Here is a 25465-nt window from a genome sequence, read left to right as displayed (position 1 = left end):
GTATTTACAGTTATAAATGTTTTGTGCCAGTGAAGTAATGGCTGAAAAACCTCTATACATATGTCATTTTAAAATAACACCCAACTTCTATATATAGTCAATACATATGTCCATGTTATATTATAGACTAAATATTTTCTCTTTTAAAAATATAGAAAACAGTTTTTTTAGTCTACAAGCAAATATTGTAGAGCAAGTATGCATTACACAAAATAATATATATTTAAAATCTATACGCAAAAACATAAAAGTTGTTATATGCCTCTTTCTGACACATGCACCCTCCACTATGAATAAAAATTAAAAAAAAAACAGTATTATCATCAAACTTTATCACAAATCCATATTTGTACATATATAATTATGAGTTGGACAATTAGTTAATTTGATACAATACCAAAGCAAAAATAATCGAAAAACAATTATACCACCGCATACTAACACATAACAGATAACCAAATTCTTGAATCTTATAACAAATTTCAACTCGAGCATTTAGTGAATATCAAATTAACTAATATCCTGCCCGTAGGGCGGGCCGACCCTAGTATATCATATACAATAGATAAATTGATTGGTTTGATTTATTTACCCTAAAATGATTGCAAATAAACAAGAGCGATCGTTTGATTTATATCTGAATGCCAATTTATTACATAATAATAACTGATTTCTGATTTATTTAATATGTAATTATTATTTTATTATTTTATAATATGCAGAAAAACATAAAATAAGTAATAAATATAAAATATTTATTTTGCAAAAGGTGCGGATCTTAACCTAAGTATGTATCTCTTTAATAATTTTAAATCTTAAACATTTTTTAAATCTCAGGCCAAAAAAAAATAACGAAATGAGAATAAACTCAAAAATCAATATTTATATCGAGCAATAACCAAAATAAAAAAAAACAACACAAAAATGAGAAAAATATCGAGATAGATATGATTGGCACGTGAACGTAGACTTCTCATAACTATAATTAACTTTTAAATTGATAAATCATGATATAAAACTGAGCTGGCATAGTTTCATTGTAACCAAATAGTAGGCATGAGATTCTTTCGCCTAAGCGTTAGGTTCTTATGCGATAAGTGATTTTTTGACCCAAAATATTTTAAAAAATGAGATCAGCTCATCAGTAAACAAATTATGTAATTAACAAAAAAAATTAAAAAATTGTTTAATGGCCAAAATATTAATTCGATCAATAGTATAAATTTTATTTTTTTCATACGATATACCTTAAATAATTTTCAAATAAATTGCCTTGCGCAAGACGCATGTCTTAATCCTAGTGATTGGAATTAAAATCGAAAGTATTCTGCATAAATTTTAGAATTAACCAATTTAAAATTTTGTTGGATTGCAAAACTTTGATAATTGATTTTAAATCATTGATTAAATCAAGAATCTTGAAGATTTAAAGGTAGGAAAACAGGTGGAGGTTCCTATATATGAGTTTGACTTTAAGTCCAGCTCTCGTGTTGGATACAGGTGATGATGCTATGCTGGTTAACCATTATACTCATTTGAAGACATGGTTTGTTTTATTAATGCCATGCTTTTGATTTTTGTTAGGACTCTTGATGTCCCAGCTTCTAGGATTGTGATTAGGGATATATGCTTTGAGTGAAAAATTGCGACCTTTGTTGGATCTCCGTGTGTCTGTCACTGGCCAGTTCACTTTGATCTTGTTAAACTTGGTGATATACAACGTGCAGGGCAACAGCCAGAGGAGATAATCCATCAGATATCTGAAACAGTTTGTTCCCTCAGTCCTTTTAATATCTTTGCTTCTTGGCTATTAGTGGTTAAGTAAACTTAAAACAACTTTATTGTTTGTGTAGGTGTACACTATGTACAAAGCTTTCATAGAGCCCGGATTCTCCGGACTGCTCAAATCAAAATACCCCTTCACTGGTTTTCAGAGCCCAACATACATCTTGAAGGTTTGAAAAAATGACTTGATTTTGTCTATCCATGCTGTAATAAGAGCTGCTCTGTAATCTCATTATTCATGTATTTGTTGTCTGCGTTTGGTAAAGTGAAGTTATTTTGCTGTTTGGTTTGTTGTAGTCGAGAAAGGATGTATCCGTTGATCAGATCAAGGCGGTCCTTTCTGAAGGACATACAGAGACTAAGGCCCTGTTCGTTTGTACATCTCGAAAATGCATCCAGATGGTCCATCTAGATGTCTTACCCAGATGCTTCATCTCGGTGTTGTTCGTTTCTTTATTTCGTCCATGCATCCAGATGAATCATCTAAATGTAACTATGTTCGTTTGCTTGTCATTTTTTAACTTCCATCTGCATCCAGGTGAAATTGTTAATAAAATGACTAAAATATAATTTTTTTTACGTTTTGGCGGAAAAATATAAATTTTTACGGTTTTTAGCCGAAAATATTTTTGCGGTTTTTGAGGAAATATGTGTTTTTTCGCGAAAAATGCATTTTTATGGTTTTAGCCGGGAAAAACATTTTTGCAATTTTGGTGGGAAAATACATTTTCCGGTTTTGGCGGGAAAATACATTTTTTCCGGTTTTGGCGGGAAAATGCGCTTTTCCGAAATTGGCGGGAAAATACATTTTTTTGGTTTTGGCGGAAAAATACATTTTTCCGGGTTTGGCGGGAAAATACAGTTTTCCGATTTTGGCGGGAAAATACAGTTTTCCAGTTTTGGCGGGAAATGCACTTTTTCGGTTTTGGCGGGAAAATATGATTTTCCGGTTTTGGCGGGAAAATACATTTTTCCGGTTTTGGCGGAAAAATACATTTTTATGGGTTTGGCGGGAAAATGCGTTTTTCCAGTTTTAGCGGGAAAATACGTTTTCCGGTTTTAGCGGAAAAATGTTTTTTTTTTCCGGTTTTAGCTGGAAAATGCATTTTTCCGGTTTTAGCGGGAAAATACGTTTTCTGATTTTAGCGGGAAAATACGTTTTTCCGGTTTTGGCGGGAAAATTTCATTTTCCGGTTTTCGCGGAAAAATTTCATTTTCCGGTTTTGGCGGACAAATTTCATTTTCCGGTTTTGGCGGTAAAATTGTGTGTTTTCAGTTTTGGCGGGAAAATGCGTTTTCCGATTTTGGTGAGAAAATTTCCGTTTTCCGGTTTTGGCGGGGAAATTTTTTTTTTCTGGTTTTGGCGGGAAAATGGAATTTTTCGGTTTTGGCGGGAATATTCTGTTTTCTAGTTTTGGCGGGAAAATTCCGTTTTCCGATTTTGGCGGGAAAATTGTGTTTTTCGGTTTTGGCGAGAAAATGCGTTTCTTCGGTTTTGGCGGGAAAATGCTTTTTGTGGTTTTGGCCGGAAAATGTTTTTGAGTTTTGGCGGGAATATGCGTTTTTAGGTTTTGGGGGGGGGGGGATGCGTTTTTTGGGTTTTGGTCGAAAAGTGCGGTTTTACTGGTTTAGCCGAAAAATGTGTTTTTATGAAAATGTGTGTTTTATGTTTTTTTTTGCGGAAAACGCATCTTGCGGTTTTGGCAGGAAAGTGTGTTTTTCAGTTTTTGCGAAAAAATGCATTTTTGGTTATAGCGGAAAATGGTATATGCAATAAAATATAATTTACGGTTTGAAAATAATATTTTAATTTTAAAAGGTTATTTTTGTCATTTATCATTTTGGACTGAACTAGATGCATCTGCATCCAGATGCACCATCAAGACTCACCTTCATTTGGGTGAGAATTTGAGATGAGTTTTTAAAAATTCAGATGGGTGATCCATCTGGATGTAATATTATAATGCACAAAACGAACATCAATTTGTATATTCATCCAGATGGATCACCTGGGTGAGCAAACGAACAGGGCCTAAGGAGGAGACCTATGATATATATATCTTCTTCCTCCTGGTGAGATCCAGAGTCGTGCCAATCATATTAAAGGATGCGGAATAAAGATGGAAAGTACAGCCTCATGTTTGAGGTTTGGCCCTTTCAGAGTTTTCTTTCCATGTGGTGAATACTTATGGTTATGGTTACACAGAGGTATGTCAACGCAAAGAGACAAGAATCTGTCCAGGCTCAGCTCCAACTTCGTATTTTATTTCTGGTCTGGACAATGGCTGTTTGACAAATTCTATAATGCCTCGTTCATCCTCATCCTTCCAATTAGCCAAGGATTTGCCACTAGGTGAGTCTACCTCTCTCGTTTAAGAGATTTGGATTTTTCTTATTATTGCTTTGAAAGGCTGAGTTGGTGTTTATGGTACAACCAGATATCGACTCTCTCTCACATGGACAGCGTCAAGGTGATGCATCAATTGGATAATCTGTGCAGTCTGATGAGAGAAAGCTCATCAGCAGAAAGGTCACGCCTAACGAGAATGGGAAGCAGTGATAGCAGTAGCAGAGACTGATCAATCAAAAGCTTCTTATTGTACAATGCGAAATCTAGTAGACTGCCTCTCGTGTTAACGTTGGCTCTTTGCAGCGTAGGGGTTGTAGTGTTTAGGAGCTGCTACGTTAACAAGCGGCAATAACATCTATAAGCACTTTGTTTCTAGTCTCTTTTTTTGGGTATTTTTTTTCTCTCTGGAGGCGTTTTGTGAGCTTCCATGGTTTAGTACTTAGACTATGACACCAATTCTAGATTAATTTCATTCAATAAAGCTCAGTGTCTTAGCTTAGCATTCATTTTGCTCTTCTTTTAGTTCTTACATAATCAAAGACGAGACCTGGATGTGAGAACAATGCTTCTTTAGAGGCAAGTCTTGTGAAAGACTTTTTGACGAGGTAATAATGGTCTTTGATGGCTTTTTAATTCATGTTAGCGGTTAATAGTTACAACTTACACAACACATGGAGTCCACTTACTCTTGTCTTTACTGCGGTTCTAATTAAGGTTGAGATGATTCTCCAGTCACTAGAATATGAACCCATCTCACATGCCATTTCGCTTCACAGTCAGAATCATATGGTTAGTACATTTGGTTAAACTTTAAAAACCAGGCAAGTTTCAAACCAAAAGTGGAAAGAGCAGGCTGCTGAGATCGACATAAGGAGAGAAAATGTCAATTGACAAACAGACAGAGATAGTAATCCAGTTGCATGCTTATATCAATAGTAGGAATCTTCAAACCAAACTTCACAAGATCATGTTTCTTTACACATTCTGGTTAACATGGATCTAAAAAGGTGAGATATGCTTTGTTGCTAAGAAAAGTGGATCAGAGTTTTTCATGTTATTAAAATCTTTGTTTGAGGTTCCTAATCTGACTGTGATGTCGTCACAACATAACTGAAAGTTTGAAACATACTCACATACATAAACTCTTTGTTGCAAAAAAATAAATGCGGTCCCACTAAACGTGTGCATGTCACTGTTAATTATGTAATGAATGAATGTTCGAAGAGAGTCAAGTCAACAGCTACAGTTCCTGGAAAGATCTTAACTAGAGGCACCAAATGTTGCCGTGTGTTATTTCACTGAACACAATTTCTCTTTTTTTTTTTTCTTCTGCAATGATGATGACGAATGAGGCTTGCTTTTTCCTTTCACACATAATAATAGACCGACTGATGTGTAATTGTGTATGATACAAGGTTATATAAAACATATATATACATGTGCGTATTAATTTCGACCGACACAAATATTTGTCCGGAAGATCCTCCATTATCTATGGTTAGTTGGTTACACGTTGCCGGTTACCCCAAAAGTGACTACTGAATAATAGTAAAATGCTTTGTGAATTTTACACTAAACTCTTTGTTTGGGTGAATTTTTCTACCTGTAAGATTGCAGATTCTGGAATTATATATTTTATATTATTAATGTATTGACAATGTTATAAGTTACGTAACTTAAGTTTTATTTACCATTTTTGACAGTTAAAAATAAGATCTCGACCAATCTTTAATTTTGTCATTTTATTCATTCATTTATATATCATACTTACTAAACCGGTTACCTAAATTGAATCGGCTGTCCGATTCAGATTCTTAAATCATCAACCATTGGACTTGCTCCCAACTCATAAGTGTGCACTGACGATGGAGAATGACATTGTGGTGTGACCAGTGACCACTTAGAGGAATGGAAAATAAAAAAAAAGTGGTAATAAAACATAACAAAAAACAAAAGAACATAATATTAAAGGCATGTAACTGATCTTGACAATTGGGTTCCACATTGTGACTTTTTTCCTTTTTTTCTTTTTTATATTGGCATGTAACTGATATGGACAAAATGGTCCCAAAGTTCTCAACGTCCCTTTCATGAAATTTAACGTCAAGCAACGAGTGAACTACTGTTTTCAGGATTTTACATAATTTTCAGCACCAATCGTACATATATTATGAACTAAATATACAAATAATTACACTTTAAATCCAATAGTTTATGTCAAATTTTTAATTATGAAACAATAGTACTTAGGCAATGGTTGTAAAATTTCACACATTTCACTGCAGTTTAAGTTTTTTTCTTACGTTAAAATAATTTCAAATAAGGCTGTTTGTTCGTAACTGATTTTGTAATATTAACACATAACAAAAATATATATTTTTAATTTGGTAAATACTTTTTTAATAATACGAGAAAAATAAAAAAAAAAATGGTTAAAAATGAAATGAGTGAAGAAACTTTAGATTTCCATATATAGTAATGACTTTCCTAACTAAAACAAGATTTCAGTATAGTAATTAATTATTTGTTTGCAAACCAATTATCAAAAAAATATAGTAGGTAATTGCCAATTAGCGATCTTCTTTTTGCAAAAACAAGCAAGAAATAAAATAAAAATAAAGCTAAGATTTCATGTTGACCGTTGATTAGACGTTACAATAAAGCATTCTTTTTTTCCTTTATGATGCATACAAATATATTAATTAATTTGTCTTAAGTTCCTTCCCATATGAATTTTCTTTTCGTTCTGATGACTTGTTTGATATTATGATACACACAAATACAGTTTTGATTCATCCATTCATCTGCCTTTGAATTTTGTTTAGTTACTTCTTTTCTTCCACACAAACAGCCTTGATAATTTGAAGGCTTCAGGCACACCACCAAATCTTGTATGCTGCGCAGACGCAATCTCAACTGGTGAGAAAAAGAAGGAGACAAGTTGCTTACTTGGCCATTAGCTAAGACTAGCATATAATTTTCTTTTTCTGGGTGTTGCAAGGAAAATCTTTTACAGAGAGATCTGAAGTTTTGTTTGCATTAAGTCTATCACCAAGTCAGGTAATCTGAGATTTTGGATTCAGTGATCTGGGTTCTGCTCGGAAGTTCATTTCACGATCTGGGTCTGCTTCGTTTCGAGTAGTTTAGGAACAGTGTTGGGTAAAGTTTGGTGCTTTACGGTTCCTCTGTCTTCGTTTCGAGTAATAGTAGTAACAGAGTTTGGTAAAGTTTAGTGCTTTACGGTTACTGTCGTCCTCAAGCTCTGGATTTTTCGGTGAAAATTTGTTAAAAATTGGGTCTTTTGATTTAGATGGCTACACCGGTGCAGCCTCCTACGGCGGAGGTGCCACCGTCTCCACCTTTGTCTCCCGGTGGTAATGCTGTTTCTCCTACGAGAGAGCCCATTGATGGCAATTCACCGGAGATCCCAAACCCTCCACCTCAGTCTACTCCTCCTCCGGCGGCTCCTTTATCATCTCCACCACCAGAAGATTCTTCCTCGCCACCTCCACCTACCGGAGCTCCTCCTCCTACTCCCACGTTACCTGCTGACCCTCCACCACCACCATCACCTGACACCTCTCCCCCTCCACAGCCTCCCATTTCACCACCATCGTTCCCTCCACCGGAAACATCTCCTCCTCCTACTCCCTCTTCACCTGACCCGCCATTAAACCCACCACCACCGCCACTACCTGAGATCTCTCCCCCTCCACCTCCTCCACTACACGAGCCTGCCGTTTCACCACCATCATTTCCACCTCCGGAAGTATCTACTCCTCCACCACCATCATCACCTGAGAGCTCTCCTCCACCACCATCATTACCTGAGAGCTCTCCTCCTCCACCATCATCACCTGATCGGCCTGCCATTTCACCACCGTTATTTCCGCCACCCAAAAGCTCTCCTCCACCACCTGCTTCAGACCCACCTACAAACCCACCTCCGTTAGTCCCACCGTTACATTCATCTCCACCTCCCCCATCACTTCCTCCTCCACGTCCTCCCCCCTCCCCACCAGGCTCACAACGTCCTGCTCTCTCTCCTCCTCCTCCTCCACGGGATCCAGAACATCCTCAGCAACCTCCTCCTCCAGATTCTAAACGTCCTCCTCCACCAGAGAAAATCCACCCACCTTCCAAACCAAGTCCAGCTCCCTTACCTTCTAACTCTTCTTCATCACCCTCACCACCATTAGTTCCATCTCCTCCTCCTCAAAAATCTGTACCAGACTCAGGCAATCCACCTCAACAAAACAACCTTACTCCTCCCGTGACAAACAATTCCAGCAACTCAGGTTTTAGTACAGTAGCTCTCGTGGGTGTGAGTATTGGTTTGGTCCTTGTGCTCCTTGGTCTTATTGGAGTCATTGTCTGGTGCGTGAAGAGACAGAAAAAGAGGCCTTCTTCCATTGGAGGTGGCTATGTTATGCCATCTCCTATAGTTTCCTCCCCAAGATCAGGTACATTTTAACAGCTAACCCTTAATTCTCTTTCTCACATTAACTTAGCAAGCATGGCTGAAAGAACTCTCCTTAGTAATGTATTGATGGTTCTTATCTCAACTTGAAGTTTATGTTTATGGACATTTCTATGCGCACTTGTTTATCAGTAGTCTCTGTTGTTCAGATTCAACGCCTTCCAAGACAAACTCGTCTGCCCCGCTAGTGGGAAACCGTTCTAGCAACCGGACATTCTTTTCACAACCAGAACCTGGTGGCTTTGGTCACTCAAAGGAACTGTTCTCATACGAAGAACTCGTCAAAGCAACAAATGAATTCTCAGATGAAAATCTACTGGGTGAAGGCGGGTTTGGTTGTGTATATAAAGGGGCTTTACCAGATGGAAGAGTGGTGGCTGTTAAACAGTTAAAAATAGGTGGAGGACAAGGCGATCGAGAGTTCAAAGCTGAGGTTGAGACCATAAGCAGAGTTCATCACCGGCATTTGCTTTCTTTGGTTGGATACTGTATCTCCGAGAACAGGAGGTTGCTTATCTATGATTATGTTCCTAACAACAACCTTTACTTCCACCTTCATGGTAAGCTAGAATTTAAGACTCACAGATTCATAGAAGACAAAACTACTGTTACTTAAAAACTATGTTTCTTCTGGTCTTTTAGCTGCAGGAACACCGGGTCTGGACTGGGCAACGCGTGTTAAAATCGCTGCTGGTGCGGCTCGTGGACTAGCTTATCTCCATGAAGATTGTAGGTTTCTGTGTTTATCTGATGGTACTATCTTCTTATGGTTCTTGGCGGCTAAACTAATTATGTGAATGGCAGGTCATCCTCGTATCATACACAGGGACATCAAGTCATCCAACATTCTTTTAGATAATAACTTTCACCCTCTGGTATAATACATATTCATATTCATCTTCTCTTCTGAATTTGTAAGGCTGCTGATGTTTATGATCATGAGTTTTAGTAACATTTGATCTCTTGATTCTTTAGGTTTCTGACTTTGGTCTTGCAAAGCTAGCTCTAGATTGTAACACGCATATCACAACTCGTGTTATGGGAACGTTCGGGTAGGTGTTGGTTAAGTTCTCATAATAGTTCTCTGTATGTAATGTTGCAATCTCTGCATCTAATACAAGTAGTGGTTAATTATTTCCAGCTACATGGCTCCTGAATATGCATCAAGTGGCAAATTAACTGAAAAATCAGATGTCTTCTCCTTTGGTGTTGTTCTACTTGAGTTAGTCACTGGACGTAAGCCTGTTGATACATCACAACCCTTGGGAGATGAGAGCCTTGTTGAATGGGTATGGCATAAAATAAACATTTTTGAGAATGGAACTCTTTTCTTTTAGTCCAATGTGTTTTTGTGTTGAATGTTTTCAGGCTCGTCCTTTGCTTAGTCATGCCGTAGAAACCGAGGAGTTTGAAGCTTTAGTAGACCCCAAGCTGGGAAGAAACTACGTTGGCGCTGAAATGTTTAGAATGATCGAAGCAGCTGCAGCTTGTATTCGCCACTCAGCTGCAAAGAGACCTCGGATGAGTCAGATTGTGAGAGCTTTCGACAGTCTAGCTGAGGAAGACTTGACCAACGGGATGAGACTAGGCCAAAGCGAGGTCATCGACTCAGCTGAGCAGTCTGCAGAGATCAGATTGTTTAGAAGAATGGCTTTTGGCAGCCAAAACTACAGTACAGATTTTTTCACTCACAATATTTACAATAGCAGAGACGAAAACGTGTAAATAATATATCAGAAACAAAACTCATTGGAGATTTTGATTTTGGCCAAGAAATGAGATCTCTAAGCAGAACCTTTCTTGATTACCACGGAATCACATAAACACTGAGAGGAAAGGTTAATATGAGTTTAGAACCTCAATGCAAGTCCTCTGGTTCGTCTAGTCCAAATCTTTTGGAAGAAGAGATGAGAACAGGATAGTGAGTGGTTTCATCTTCTTACATGAGAAGTCACCTCCTCTGCATCTATCTTCTCTTCTGTGATGTAACTCATGCCCACTCTTCTGCTAATAATAAATCAACAAGGTTCTCTTCTCTTTATGTCATCACCAAACTTTTCATTGGCGTGTGTAAATATAGAAAGATGAGAATAGACCTATTTGCCCTTATATGAACCACATTCATGTTGGGGAATAGTATCAATGGTAACAAGGATTTGAACAGCTACAGTTCTTTTGCCGTCCAAGATTCCTAAACATGCCGGTATACATGTCTTGTGAAATTCACACACCAGTCTATGTATTACATTTGTAGTCCTTGAAGTTTTGTGCGTAACAAGAGTAATGGAAGAAGACTGTGGTGTCCTTTCATGCTGCTGCCAATGCCTTGTGTTACAAGTCACTACCTTCGTCTTCTTCAAGGTCCCTTGTAAACTTGGCCAGAAGATTAAGAAGTTTGCGAAGAGAAGATGTGGGAGAACCTTGCAACCAAGAACGGAGGAGGATGTCGTCAAAGAGGAGCGTTGGTATGGAAATGGGGTTGTGTTTGAAGAAGGCTCATCAAGATCTAATTGCATTGAAGTCACTGAGGGAATGTTGTCGATGAGCAAAGAGTTCGGTTTTGGAAGCTTCTGGCGCCATGAAGATCTTCTGACATTGTAGATGTCAAATAGCTGGAGGAAAGAAACAGAAATGAAAACTTATCTTCTGTGCTTATGGCATTCATGTGGTGTTATTGATCAAGAATCGTAAAAAGAACTTACGGGTTCAAATCTTTTTCTCAGAAAGACAGATGAAGATATAGGTGACTAAGACAAAGGCTGTAATATTGTAAATCTTTGTTTAATCTTGTCTTAACTTATGGTATAATCTTCCACTGCTTTCCAATATAAGTTGTTGTAATGATCTACTACTTTTCCCTTGAGTATTATGCAGTTTATTTCGTCCAATTTCGTATAATAAAGTGGATTCCGAACCCCATAACCTCTCCACGCCGACCTTTAGAAATTCCGATTTAAAGAAGAACACTTTGTGTCAAAAGTGGTTCATGATTTAGCAGGAAGTACAAATGAACCAACCCATTTAACATGAAGTACGATGAACCAATTGATGGATCTGAAAATCGTTAACGTATATAAGAAGATATCTAAAATATATATAAATTGATGACTTAATATTAAGAGTGTGTTTTATTGATAACAAGATATGAGTCCATGTGTTGCAACGAATTTTGTTTGATGATTTAATTTCATAAAAAAAAACATAAAAATAATAAAATCATTTTATTATAGTTTTAGGATTGTTGTGTTAGATTTATTTTACAATTAAGAATTCGTTTTCACACATAAATTTCAGTTAATATTTGTATTTATAATTATGGTCCATCGGTGAATTGTTATAAACTTTCTACTTAGGTCTAGAGAAAATAATCATACCTAAAAAATTTAAACCACACCTGATCCAAAGTAAGAATTAGAAAGAAAAATAAAAGTGAAAGTTAAATAAGGCCAATCGAGTTAATGACAATATCATACACTTTATTATGTACTAATTTTATATTTTATTAAACTATAAAAATGAATTAGAAAAAAGTACAACATAGTAAAACCAAAAAAAAGTAATAAGATGACGATGAAGTTTGATGAAAAATGCATATAAAGATCACTTATGGTGACAATAATAATAATCTACTAGGATAAGACCCGCGCCTTGCGCGGGATTAAGTTATTATTTTTATTATATTTTGGAAAATGAAACAATAGTTTGGCTTCATTTGGATTAATCCGGATATCGGATTGGTTTCGGTTCGGTCCGGTTTTTTTCGGTATTTGGTTAGTAAAATATAACTACTATTCTAAATCCATATTTACTTTGACTTTAGTTTTTCACATACTTTTGAAAGATTTCAACTGGACGACTAAATTGATCAGCCAATCTTGTTGCTTTAAATCATTAGTGTTTATATATATATATTATTTAGTTTGAATATTCATTAAATAAAAATTCATATGCGTTATATTTTATGATCATTTGTAACTTATTATAACAAAAAAATAATCTATTGATCACAAAATTTTCAGAGTGGGAATATTCAAATTTCTAATAATATATAGACGTTTTGAAAAATTCAAATATAACATATAAGAAAAAATATAAAAGTTTTTATTATATATTTAATGTGATTTTTTAATATCTTTCAATAATATAAAATTAAAAAAAAAGAACTAAGATACCAAAATTGTTATCAAATATTTATCATTCATAATAATTAATTTTCATATATACGTTAATCATATTAGGTAATTTCGTAGCTTCTAATTAAGGAAAGTGCAAAAAAAATTTTGGTAGATTATTTATCAATTCGATAGTTAGTTTAATAAAAAATATAATGTAAGTCAAGATGGACCAACCTATTTTTCTAAGAATAGTATATTTTATATAGTCATTTATTAAATGAGAATTTATAATCATACAGTTCTATGATCATTCATATCATTTTATAACTGAATATTTAAATCATCGATAACAAAATTTTCAATGTGAAATCTTTAATAAGTTTATAATTTATAAATGTTTTTGAAAATTCATTGAAAGTTTTAATATTAAAATATTTATGTAATCTTATGGTATATATTATAATCTATATATATATATAAATATATATGTTTTATTATTAAATGATATTTTTTACTCATATGGTTTTAAAATAATGTGTATCTTCTTATAATATTAAATAAAAATTCATTTTAATACAATTTTATGATCATTTGTAACTTATTATGACAAAAAAAATAATCTATTGATCACAAAATTTTCAGAGTGGGGATCTTCAAATTTCTAATAATTTATAGACGTTTTGAAAAATTCAAAATATAACATATAAAAAAAATTATAAATGTTTTTATTATATATTTAATGTGATTTTTAAATATATTTTAATAATATAAAATTAAAAAAAGAACTAAGATACAAAAATAGTTATCAAATATTTATTATTCATTATAATTAATTTTCACATATACGTTAATCATATTAGGTAATTTCGTAGCTTTTATTTAAGGAAAGTGCAAAACATTTTTTGGTACGTTATTTATCAATTCGATAGTTAGTTTAATAAAAGTGTAATATAAGTTAAGATGGACCAACCTATTTTTCTAGTAATAGTATATTTTATATAATTATTTATTAAATAAGAATTTATAATCATACGGTTCTATGATCGTTCATATCGTTTTATAACAAAATATTTAAATCATCGATAACAAAATTTTCAATCTGAAATTTTTAATAAGTTTATAATTTATAAATGTTCTTGAAAATTCATTGAAAGTTTTAATATTAAAATATTTATGTAATCTTATGGTATATAGTGTTTAATATATATATATATATATATATATATATATATATATGTATATATATATATATATTTATTTTATTATTAAATGATATTTTTTACTCATATGGTTTTAAAATCATGTGTATCTTCTTATAATAAAAATGTTAAACCATTGATCATTAATTTTTAACATAATAATTTTAATAGTTTTAGTCATTTATTGTCATTTTTAAAAATTCAAAATATAACATATACGAAAAAATCTAAATTTTATTTTTATAGCTAATTTGATTGTTTAATTTATTTTAATAATATAAAATTAAACAAAAAATGATAGAGGAGATATACATTGTTATCAAATCTTTATTATTAAACTCATTAATTGTCATATATATATTAGTCATTTATGGTAATTCCGTAGGTTTTCTTTAAGGAAAGAAAATATCATATCATATCATTATATCATATAGTTTGACCAACTTATGTATCTAACAACATATAAAAATCGAATGTGGACCTACTTATTTTTCAATTGAATGTAATTGACTACCTAATTGAGTGCCACCTATGCATTGGGACCTCTTTTAATTAATACAAAATTGAGGTTACATCTTTTCAAATGTTCCTCAATTAATATATAAGGGATTTAATGACCAAACATGAAAATATATATCAAACATGTGTTTGATTTTCATATGTCCAAACACATATAAATAGCATTTACGACCACATCCTATTTTTTTATTTGTTAACTAAAGAGTTGTAAAATCCTATCTTTCATTTACGGTGGAAGCACCGTGGCCTAGTGGTCAAGGTTTAAATGCTTCTACACCCAAGTATGGGGTTCTAACCCCATACAAGAACCCCATACAAGGCAATTTCTATAGGAAGAGGTCTGGGTTTCAATTCCCGGAAAGACGAATTATGTAAAAAATTAGAGAAAATGCTTATAAAATATCTTCAGCATGGTACAAAGAGTACCGCCAGGAATGGATCTCACAGGACTACTCAGAGTGATGCAGTCAAGCGTGAATCCTCATAAAGAAGGTAGAATTGTCGGCTGTAATATCGTATATGTAATGTTTCTCATAATTTGTAATAACATAATTAACCAGACAAAAAAGAAAAATAAAAATTCAATTACCATCAGATAATTATATATATTAAATTCTTTTAAAATTAATATGTCCATCATAAAGTTCGCTCTTTAAAGTATTATCAATTAACTTTTTACAATTCTCTTATGGTTAGAATTTAAAAAATATGATACAAATATCATTATTTAGGATTTTGTTTTTTTAAAAAGAAAACAACTATCAAATAATATTTTACAGCTTTTAGGGTTTTAAAAAAGGAAATTTTAATATTACATAATCTTTTAAATTATATTTTGTATAGGATTTAAAAAGTAAAATTAATATCAAATCATCATTTTCCACTTAATATTAACTATTTTTTAAAAGTTGCTATTTTCAAAATTCGTATTTTCAATATCACTAATAGTTTTACAATTTTTCTTTGTTAATTAAATAATTTTTAGTATCATGTTTTTCTTTAAATTTATAAAATCAAAAATTACTACTAAGTAAACTCTTTCAATTCTCTTTGATTAAGATTAAAAAATTATTTCCACTTAATATTAACTATTTTTAAAATTTGCTATTTTTGAATCTCGTATTTTCAATATCACAAATATTTTTACAATTTTTCTTTGCTAATTAAATAGTTTCTATTATCATGTTTATCTTTAAATTTATAAAACTAAAAATTACTACTAAATAAACTTTTTTAATTCTCTTTTGTTGAGATTAAAAACGGAAACAAATTTTACAAATGTCTTTGATTTAAGATTATAGGAAAAAGAAGTTGTTTTCACATAATGGCAGGTTTTTTGACACATTCATAATTTTTTTTATATTATTGACACATTTCACAATCATATCGGGTGAGATATTTGAAGTTATTTTTGGTTTATAAAATTTTAAAGACAAGGTTATTTATTAAATAAAATAAATTAAGTTATTTATAGGAAAATAGATTATTTTAATTTTTTTTATATTTTATTTAGACTTTTTAAAAAGGAAAAATTAATTATTTTATAATTAATTAAAAGGAAAATTTTCTTCAAGACTTCTCATTAAAATATTCATTGTATTTGTAGGATACCATAATCAGGTTTTGTTTAAGATTTTTGTACAATTAATTTACTTTTGATAAAATAAAATCTGTTTAAATAATTTTATATTTTGTCTTGTACGTACAAACACATATTCATCATCTTCACTTATACTCATTTACGAAAACGACATCATAATTAACTAAATGATGATAGCATCATAAGATGTAATATGAATAATAAAAAAATGTGTTGTATCAAGAAATGAAAAGAAAATACTCAAGTAATATTTTATTGTAAATACTATTGTCTTTTATGAAGAAAATATGAGGAAGCTTAAATCTAAATATAGATGTGAAATATTTGTACCTATTGTTAGTTTATAATTTTTGTAATATATAATTATCTATCAAAAAGAAGTTTAGTTATTTATAAGAAAATAATAGGAGTACTTTTACAATTTTCTTTTGCTTAGGCTTTTAAAAAGGAATTTAACATATTTTATAATTAGTATTTCTTTATGATTTTCATTAAATAATTTCTTGTGCTTGTAAGATTTTATATTTCTTTCTAATTTAAGATTTTTTTTTTAACTTAATATTTTGTTTTATATATTTTTTAAATATATTTAAAACGAAAATTAATTTTATTTAAAGAAAAAACTACTTTCAGATAGCTTTTGACAATTATTTTTTGTTTAGGATTTAAAAAATTAAAATTACTATCAATCTTTTTTTAACAATATATAATTGTAAAATATTATGTATTAGAAATTTTCCTTTTCTACAATCTTACAAAGAACAGTAAGAGTATATTTTTGTAACAATAATTTTCTTTTATAATAAGATTTATAATTGTATCATATGTTTAACATATTTCATAATCTTAAAAAATTTAATGACACATGTCGCGATCATGTTAATTAGCAACTTTGAATAACCAATCTTTATATAATAAGATATGCGTAAAAATATCTAGAACAAGAGAGTATTATTAAATTGAAAGTATAGGTCCCTCTCGAAGAAATCATATCTTTTTTTTTCTGACAACAAAATGTTATTCTATTACTCAAAGAACTTGAGGTGGTCTGGGTAACCAAACCAGAATAGAATAACCAATGAAATAAAGAGGCCTATGGAAGGATCTTGCAGTTCTAGCTAATGAATCTGAGGTCTGGTTTTGCGCCCTTCGGATATGGGTAATCTTGAACTCCGGGAAAGATATCTTGAGTATCTCTATTCTCTCTAGTTCCGTCGCATAGCCTGGCCAATTCGGGGGTTCCGCGATCATGGCGATCAAATCCTTGCAGTATGTACCGAAGCTCTGACATGTCGAGTACTGCATCATATTTTCCATCGCCCATCGCAATGCTTCCAGCTCCGTATGCAATGTGGACTCTCTTCGGATGCAGTTTCGTGTTCCCATGAGTTGTACTTTTCCTAAGCCATCCATCCAAGCCCATCTACATCTACTATACTGTATTGTAGCTGTCCATGATCCATCTACCATGCATATATTCTTCAAGCTTACGACTTGCGGTTCTTTATTGCAATCCTGTGTGGCCGTTTGGTTTCTCTCATTTGCAGAACCATGCTTGGGATTCGCTCTCAGCATATCTAAATAGTTCTAGGGGGTCCCTGTCGATTCCCCTAAACAGTTTATCATTCATCACCTTCCAAATATACCAAATGATCCAGAGATAAGGATCTCTGTCTAGTTCAGGCTCTACTATGTCATTCTTTCTCCAGAATAGATAGTCCATGTTTGCATAAATACTCGGTAGATGGAATATGTCCTAACTTGTTGGTGTCGACGATAATGACCAAACTTGTAAAGCTGGTGGACATTCGAAAATCACATGAGTTACATTTTCTTCTGGTTCTCCGCATCTCGGACAATAATTATCGCATCTCATATTCCGCCTAATCAGGTTCCTTGTTACCGCAACATAATCAGATATTAATTGTCATATAAGATTGCATATCTTTTTTTGGAGCTTGTAACTTCCAAACAAAGGCTTAGAGTTTTGTTATGCTGGGCTCCAACACCTCATTTTCTCCTCTACATTTAATAGATTTCGAGCTACCCAATATCCTGACTTTATTATGTACTTTTCATTTTTGGTGAAAGACCAACGGAAGGTATCTCGGCGATTTATAATGTACATGTAGCTTGTTGTTATTTTGGATAACAACATATTAATAAGAATTATCTTATTTATTTTAAAAAATAAGTTTTCCATAATCTCTCCACTCCGACCTTTAGAAATTCCGATTTAAAGAAGAACACTTTGTTTCAAAAGTGGTTCATGATTTAGCAGGAAATACAAATGAACCAACCCATTTAACATGAATTACGATGAGCCAATAGATGGATCTATAAATCGTTAATGTATATAAGAAGAAATCTAAAGTATATATAAACTGATGACTTAATGGTAAGATTGTGTGTTTTATTGATAATATGCGTACAAAAGATCTAGAACAAGGGAGCATGATTAAATTGAAAGTACAGGCCGCTCTCGAAGAAATCATATCTTTTCTTTTACAGATGTGTCTCAGATGGATTTATAATGTACATGTGCATTGTTGTTATTTTCGGATAACAGCATAATAATAAGATTATCTTATTTATTTTTAAAAATAAGTGTTTATTTTTTGCCTAATTTTTAATATGTTATGTATAATCATTATTTAATCTAATTTAAAGTTATTATCTAATCAATAAACAAATATATAGTTATTAATATATAATTTATTTTAAATTTTGTATTGTATGATTGTATAGATATTCGTTAAAGGTATTTTAGTAGCTTTAAATTTTTGGTGTTGATTGTTTGAGTAGTTTTTGGTTAATAGTTTTGAGATTTTTAGATATTAGACTTTGGTTTTGGTTTTTACTTCTTTTATATTTTTTCTTTTGGTTTTGCTGTATTTTACTTTTTCAAAAAATAACTGATACATTATTAAGTTTAACAAATTACAGATTGACCCCATTAACTTAGCTTATGATCAATTAAATCCGATTACGATGTCGTTACCATATACTTCGTATATGTGACATGTATTAACATATACATCGTATAGTTGTTGACACATTCTCATATATTAGATGGTTTCCACCATATTAGCTTAAACGTCGTGTAGCTAGAAATTTCCTATAAGGTATCAAATATTATGATTATTATTTAATAATAAAAATATGTTTAATTGTTTTTAATTTGATATTTTAAAATTCTATTATATTAAATATGAATCATAAAATATCTATAATTATACAAATTTAAAATGCCTGAAATTTTTGAAACCTAATTATAAAATATTTCCTAATATGCATTATTTTTTTTGTTTGAATCTGAATGTAAATTTTTTGTTCTTTTCCAAAATTAATATAATATACTGTATTAGTACAAAGTTTTTATGTTTTTTTTTTATTTTATGTTGTTTTTAATGTGTCTAATAATTACTTAAAATTATTAAAATAATTAGTTAAAAAAAAATTAATAACTATCTTTTTACAATTAACTAACATTATATATAAATACCTAATTTTTATTTATAGATTTAAGCCACAAATAAATTAATGAGAAATAACCTAGGATGACCTAAATTTTTTTATCACAAATATAAAATGACAAAATGTTTCATTAGAGAGACAAATAGACAACAAATTTTCTTTAAAATCCTAGAACCTACCCCGTAACCCACTCAACAAATCTAAATAACAAGTCTACATTTTTTTTTTTTTTTGAATTGAATGTTAAATTTAATTCAAAAAGAAAATACCTTGTTACAACTATGTGTGACATTTCCTAATATTTTCTATACAAATTCGAATAAAACCAACTAGAAAGAAAGAGGCTTTCCCTTCAACTCATCAAGCTTCTCATCCCTTGTCAATCTTCACAAATCAACCTAGCACTCACTCCTACTAGGCAGCCAGCTCTCACTCCTACTGGATGTCCAGCACTCACTCCTACTGGACCTCTTGATCACAAATCAACCTAGCTCTCACTCCTACTAGGTAGCCAGCCCTCACTCCTACTGGATGTTTAACCCTCCCTCCTACTAACTTTCCTCAATCAGAACATGGTAGATTAGAATCAAGCTCACTCCTTCAATCCTTATCACCCCTTCTGTCGTCCATAAGAAACAACCAACTCCATATTTCTATAAGCTCATCTTGTACTAAACCAATAGCTCATCCCTTCTTCAAACTCTTTATCTCCCTTCTTCCTTATTATGGAGAATTTATTCCTCATGTTTTTGTCAATCATTCTGATCAACAAACTCACCGGCGAGGATGTTTCTCCATGCCTTCTCCTGTTTCTCTCCCTCCAAATGGAGTATACTGCTGATTGAAAACCATATCTCACCGTAAATAGCTTGATCTTCCCCAGGGAATGATCCAACGCCAAACGTATTATACCTCTCCAGCTCGATGTGTATTGCCTATCCATAACTCCCTTCATCAAAGCCTCCCATAACTGAGAAGAATATGGGCAATCAAAAAATAAATGAGACAACGTCTCATGCGGATCTTGACAGAGCACACAAGCCGTATTAACACTTCCACTCCATCTACTCATTCTTTCTCCAGTAGGGAGTCTTTCATGCATTGCTGTCCATAGAATAAAGGAGAATTTTGGCGTTGCATGCTTAAACCAAACCATCTTATGCCAGTAGCAGCTCTGATATTTCATCCTTATCACTTGCCAAGTCTCCTTAGCTGAGAAAGAGTTCCTATAAGCTCCCTTACTATTCCTCCATAATGAAACATCCTCTTCATCCATTAGATTGGATTTGAATCTTTCTATCTCAGCTTCCACTTGGTTAAAAATTGGAAATCGATGGAACCTTCTTCTGTGTCTGATGCACTCTTCCACTCTTGCATTTACCGAGATTCCCAATACCATATAACCTCTATCACTTAACAGATCTTTCAGACAACCCAACTGCGACCACGACTCATTCCAAAAAGAGGTCTTCTTCCCATTCTTTACTTCTACCCTGTACAACTGCTTCGCCACTTCTCTGCACTTTAAAATTTTCTTCCACATCCAAGAGCCTGCTTGAGTTGTTTCTTTAATTGACCATAATGATCCCTTCCTAATCAAGTATGCCTTTATCCAATTAACCCAGAGAGTATCTGCTGAGAGAATTCTCCATATCAGCTTTAAACTGCAAACAAGATTCACTTCTTTTAATCTTCTCACTCCCAGACCACCATCTTGCTTAGGCCTACACACGTCTGCCCAAGAAACTCTAGCTTTCTTCCCATTTAGTTCCGGACCAGACCATAAGAAAGCTGAACAGAGTCTTTCAACCTCTTTGATACAAGCACTAGGGAGTCTAAATGCCGCCATCCAAAAGTTTGAGAGACTGTTGATCACAGAGTTTATCAATTGCAATCTTCCTGCATATGATAGAAATCTGTTCGTCCAAGAATTGATCTTTTTCCTGATTATCTCGACAAGAGGAAGAAAATCCAGTACTGTCATATTCTTTGTCAACAGAGGCAATCCAAGATAACGTACCGGGAGAGATCCCGTTCCAAATGGGAATCGATGCAGAATATCTTCTTGGTTCTGACTTGATATGCCCGCCATAAACAACGTAGATTTCTCCAGACTTATCTTTAACCCCGTCATCTTATCAAACTCCTTAAAAACCTCCAAGATACCCTCCACTGATCTCTTGGTCCCATCCGAGAAAACCATCAAGTCATCTGCGAAGCATAAGTGAGTCAGTTTGATGTTCTTACATCTTGGATGGAAACCGATCTTCTCCTTGCTAGCTGCTTCATCTATCAGTTTCGATAAAACATTCATACTGATCACAAAGAGATACGGTGATAAGGAACACCCCTGTCTCAACCCTCTTGTACTTTGAAAGTACCCTGCAAGCTCTCCGTTAATTTGTACTGAGAATGAGGCAGATGAGATACACAAGCTTATCCAATGTATAAACTTCCCGGGGAGACCCATTGCTTTCAGAGTATTGATCAGAAAAGACCATTGGACAGAGTCGAAAGCCTTCGAAATGTCTATCTTCATAGCGCACCGAGGGGAGATGGAATCTTTGTGGTAATCCTTTACCAATTCTGTTGCCAAAAGTACATTCTCCATAAGAAGTCTTTCCTTTACAAATGCTGATTGATTCATCCCAATACATCTCGGCATAATACCCTTCAACCTGTTCGCAATAAGCTTCGAAATAACCTTGTACAAAACGTTGCAGCATGATATGGGTCTATAGTCCTTCATCTCCTTTGCCTCTTCTTTCTTAGGGATCAAAGACAGTATTGTTGAATTCACTCCTTTAGGTAAAAAACCCTTCAAGAAGAAGGATTGGATAGCAACTGTGACATCATCCCCTATCACCTCCCAAGATTGCTTGAAGAACTCTGATGTATATCCATCTGGCCCTGGCGCTTTACTACCCGCCATCTTAAAGATTACACCCTTAATTTCTTCTTTTGTGACTTCCCTTTCCAGCTTAACACAGTCTTCTCTACTGCACTGAAAATTCAATAGTTCTCGCAGCTTATCTACTTCCACTCCTTCATACTCCCTTGGTTGAGTAGTCATAAACTCTGTGAAATATCTTACTGCTTCCTTCTCGATATCCTCTTCTGTCACAGCTATAGACCCATCAGCACATAGTATTTCATGTATCGCATTTCTGACCTCCCTAATCTTCACCCAGCTATGGAAAAACTTATTGTTACCATCTCCCACATCCAACCAGTGCATCTTTGATCTTTGTTTCAAAAATTCTTCTTCTAGATCAGCTAGCCTCTTCCATTTCTCATATACTTTTAGCTCCTCGTGAATTTTCTCCTGAGAGGGGTCTGCTAGAGTTTCTTGTTGCTTTACACAAAGATTCTGATAAGCCTCCTTTGTTCTTCGTGGCAGATCACCCAGCTTTAGCTTACTTAGAGCTCTGATAGGCTGTTTTAGATCTTTAAGCCATTTGGTAAGTCTGAACATCGCAGATGTTGAATGAAACAGCTTCTCTCTATATCTCCACTGATCCTTAATTAACTCATCGAACTCAGACATACTTGCAATGGCATTTGTGAATTTGAAAGGCTTCCTTTTTTTCCTCTCCTCCTTCTTCCACTGCACTCTACACCGTAGATGATCAGAGCAACCTCCAGACTCAAAAACACTATAAGTTTGAGAATTCTTCATCCACTCTTCATTTATAAGAACTCTGTCCAGCTTTTTACAAATCAACCCCTCTACTCTCTTATTACACCAAGTAAACCGCGGACCATGATAACCCATATCTGACAGCCTACAATATCTGACCACTTCTTGAAAATCACGCATCCCCACAGGTATTCTTGGAGAGTTATCATACTCAGAGTGCTCACCTCCCTCCAATATCTCATTATAATCCCCCATAATAATCCACTTCTTATCTTTAAACATCGGTGCATCATAGTGACTTCGCATCTCTTCCCATAACTCTTTTCTCTGATCTACTGTGTTCAAAGCGTATATGAAGGAGCAAAAGAATTCCTCTTCTCCTTGCATTAGTACTGAACAAGTAATCATTTGAACACTCTTGAAAACCGGAGTCATTCTAACCTCAGCTCCCCAAACCACCCAAAGTCTCCCCAATCTACTAAACTCATAATTCGACATGAAATTCCACCCTTGAAACACTTCTGAAACTATCTTCTCTGCCTTTCTCTCTCTTACTCTTGTTTCTATTAGACATCCAAACTGAAATGACTGACTTCGTATCCAATCTCGTACCACGGCGTGCTTAGTTGGCTTATTAAACCCGCGTACGTTCCAAAAGAACCCAGCCATTAGTGTTGTTTACGGGAACCTCTTTTCTTGCCAGGATCTCTGCCCTTGGCATGGTTCGAAGTTACCGTAATCACCTTATGTTTCAACTTAGATTGTCTTGGTAAAATTTCCCTTCCCTGTCTTTCTTCTGCTTCATCCATCCCATTATTTTCTTCTCCACTACTATCTTCTTCAATCTCCTTATCCGTTTCTTCTGTTGTCTCATCTTTACTCTGCTCATTGCCCTCTTCATTCTCTATTGTGTTACTTAAGGCCTCAAATCTGGAAGGAGTTATAATCTGCTCCTGACCATATTGCGGGCTTTGAATTATCTTCTTAGTACTTCGACTTGATTTCTCTGGAGTTACCTCTTTCCAACCTTCAATTATTTGGCCCTCCTCCACTTCCGTATTATCTTTGTTACTCTGTGACACCTCTCTAGTATCTTGTTTTCCCCCCACTGATGCAGAACCTTTCTCTTTAACTTCCATAAGATCCCTCTCCTTCTCCATTTGTTCTACCCTTTCCTGAACACACAACTGCTTGTAATGACCCCATTTCCCACAAGTAGTACATTTTGGAGGTAACCATGGATAGTAGAAAGATACTTTCGTCTCCACTCCTTGAATATTGTAGGTCATCTCCGTTGGTAATTCCTTCGACATATCCGCCTTTACAAACACTTTCGCCACTTTGAAATTTGTGCAGGCAATTGTTTCCGGATGCAGTCTATCTGGTTCACCAGCTGCACTTGTTATGAAGTTCAGACCATCCCATGAATACATGTTCATTGGTACATTCGTTAGATGCACCCACAGCGGTAGAAGTGTTGCTGTCGAGTCTTCTTCATTTGGAGCCCATATTGAAACCACCATTGGGACTCCAGCAATGTTCCACATACCTCTTCTTACAATCCTCTCCCTCACCAGCTTATTTGGAATCCTGATTCTCATCGTTGTTGAATCAACTTCATACACATCCAGTTTCTGAGATTTATCCCCAAATGTCCAGATCTTGTTCAAGATCACATGAACCTTCGCAATATGTGGAGCCGTCTCCAAAAACCTAGCAATCACAAAATCCTCCCAAAGCGGATTACCTTTTTCAATGATCTCAACCGGAACCTCTACTGATTTCTTCCCCTCTGATTCTGAAATCTCAAACTCGAACTTCTGTAAACTTTGCTTCTTCTGAGTAACTTCTGCATACGATTTCTTCTTCGGACTTCCCGACGGTGGCGGATCTTTCTCCTCCATCGGAATCATCACTACTGCCTGAAGACAGCGGTGATCGGAGCTGCTCGGAATCTTCTTCTCGATCGCCTTCAAAATCGCCCTTTTTTTGTTTTACCAAAACAGAGCGTTTTGTAGTTTTTTTTTTAATAAATGTAAATGTAAACAAGTCTACATTAGTTAGCCACATGGATGTAAATGTCTTTTATCTTTTTAATAAATTTTTTTTGGTCATATTGACTCTGTTATGTTTGTTACAAAAGAAATTTCTCTTTGTGATTTATAAAGGTTTTATATAAACTAATTCGTGAAAGCTTATAAATGTGTTGTATAAAGAAATTACTTACTTGCAAAGGGTTTGTAAAAATCAGATGTAAGAATTCATAAAACAGAGAATTGTGATTTATAAAGGCATATAAA

The 25465-nt window shown here is 33.8% G+C and overlaps 2 protein-coding genes and 1 long non-coding RNA gene across 4 annotated transcripts; all 3 read left to right on the top strand.

Annotated features, from left to right (window-relative positions):
• The first annotated feature begins 3440 nt into the window (after window positions 1–3440).
• Window positions 3441–4770, top strand: LOC111200577. The gene is made up of 2 exons (XR_002654240.2): window positions 3441–4138; window positions 4224–4770. It is a non-coding gene; the product is annotated as an uncharacterized LOC111200577 (long non-coding RNA).
• A 2065-nt stretch (window positions 4771–6835) lies between these two features.
• LOC106347138 (proline-rich receptor-like protein kinase PERK10) lies at window positions 6836–10422 on the top strand. 2 transcript variants are annotated; one of them, XM_013786634.3, is made up of 8 exons: window positions 6836–7195; window positions 7446–8598; window positions 8765–9175; window positions 9258–9344; window positions 9420–9490; window positions 9591–9667; window positions 9757–9904; window positions 9984–10422. In XM_013786634.3, the coding sequence occupies exons 2-8, from the start codon at window positions 7446–7448 to the stop codon at window positions 10338–10340; spliced, it is 2304 nt and encodes a 767-aa protein (XP_013642088.1). In that variant the 5' UTR covers window positions 6836–7195; the 3' UTR covers window positions 10341–10422. The 2 variants fall into 2 exon arrangements, with proteins under 2 accessions (XP_013642088.1, XP_022546714.1); XM_022690993.2 differs by having other exon boundaries at window positions 6839–7054.
• Window positions 10423–10898: 476 nt separating this feature from the next.
• Window positions 10899–11216, top strand: LOC106349999. Its single transcript, XM_013789947.1, has one exon. It carries the CDS (start codon window positions 10899–10901, stop codon window positions 11214–11216), a length of 318 nt encoding a protein of 105 aa, XP_013645401.1.
• The last annotated feature ends 14249 nt before the right edge of the window (window positions 11217–25465 follow it).

Source organism: Brassica napus, chromosome A9, assembly GCF_020379485.1.
Source record: "Brassica napus cultivar Da-Ae chromosome A9, Da-Ae, whole genome shotgun sequence".
Taxonomy (NCBI): domain Eukaryota; kingdom Viridiplantae; phylum Streptophyta; class Magnoliopsida; order Brassicales; family Brassicaceae; genus Brassica; species Brassica napus.
The sequence above is the reverse complement of the archived record's forward strand: the minus strand, read 5'-3'. Positions and strand labels throughout refer to the sequence as shown.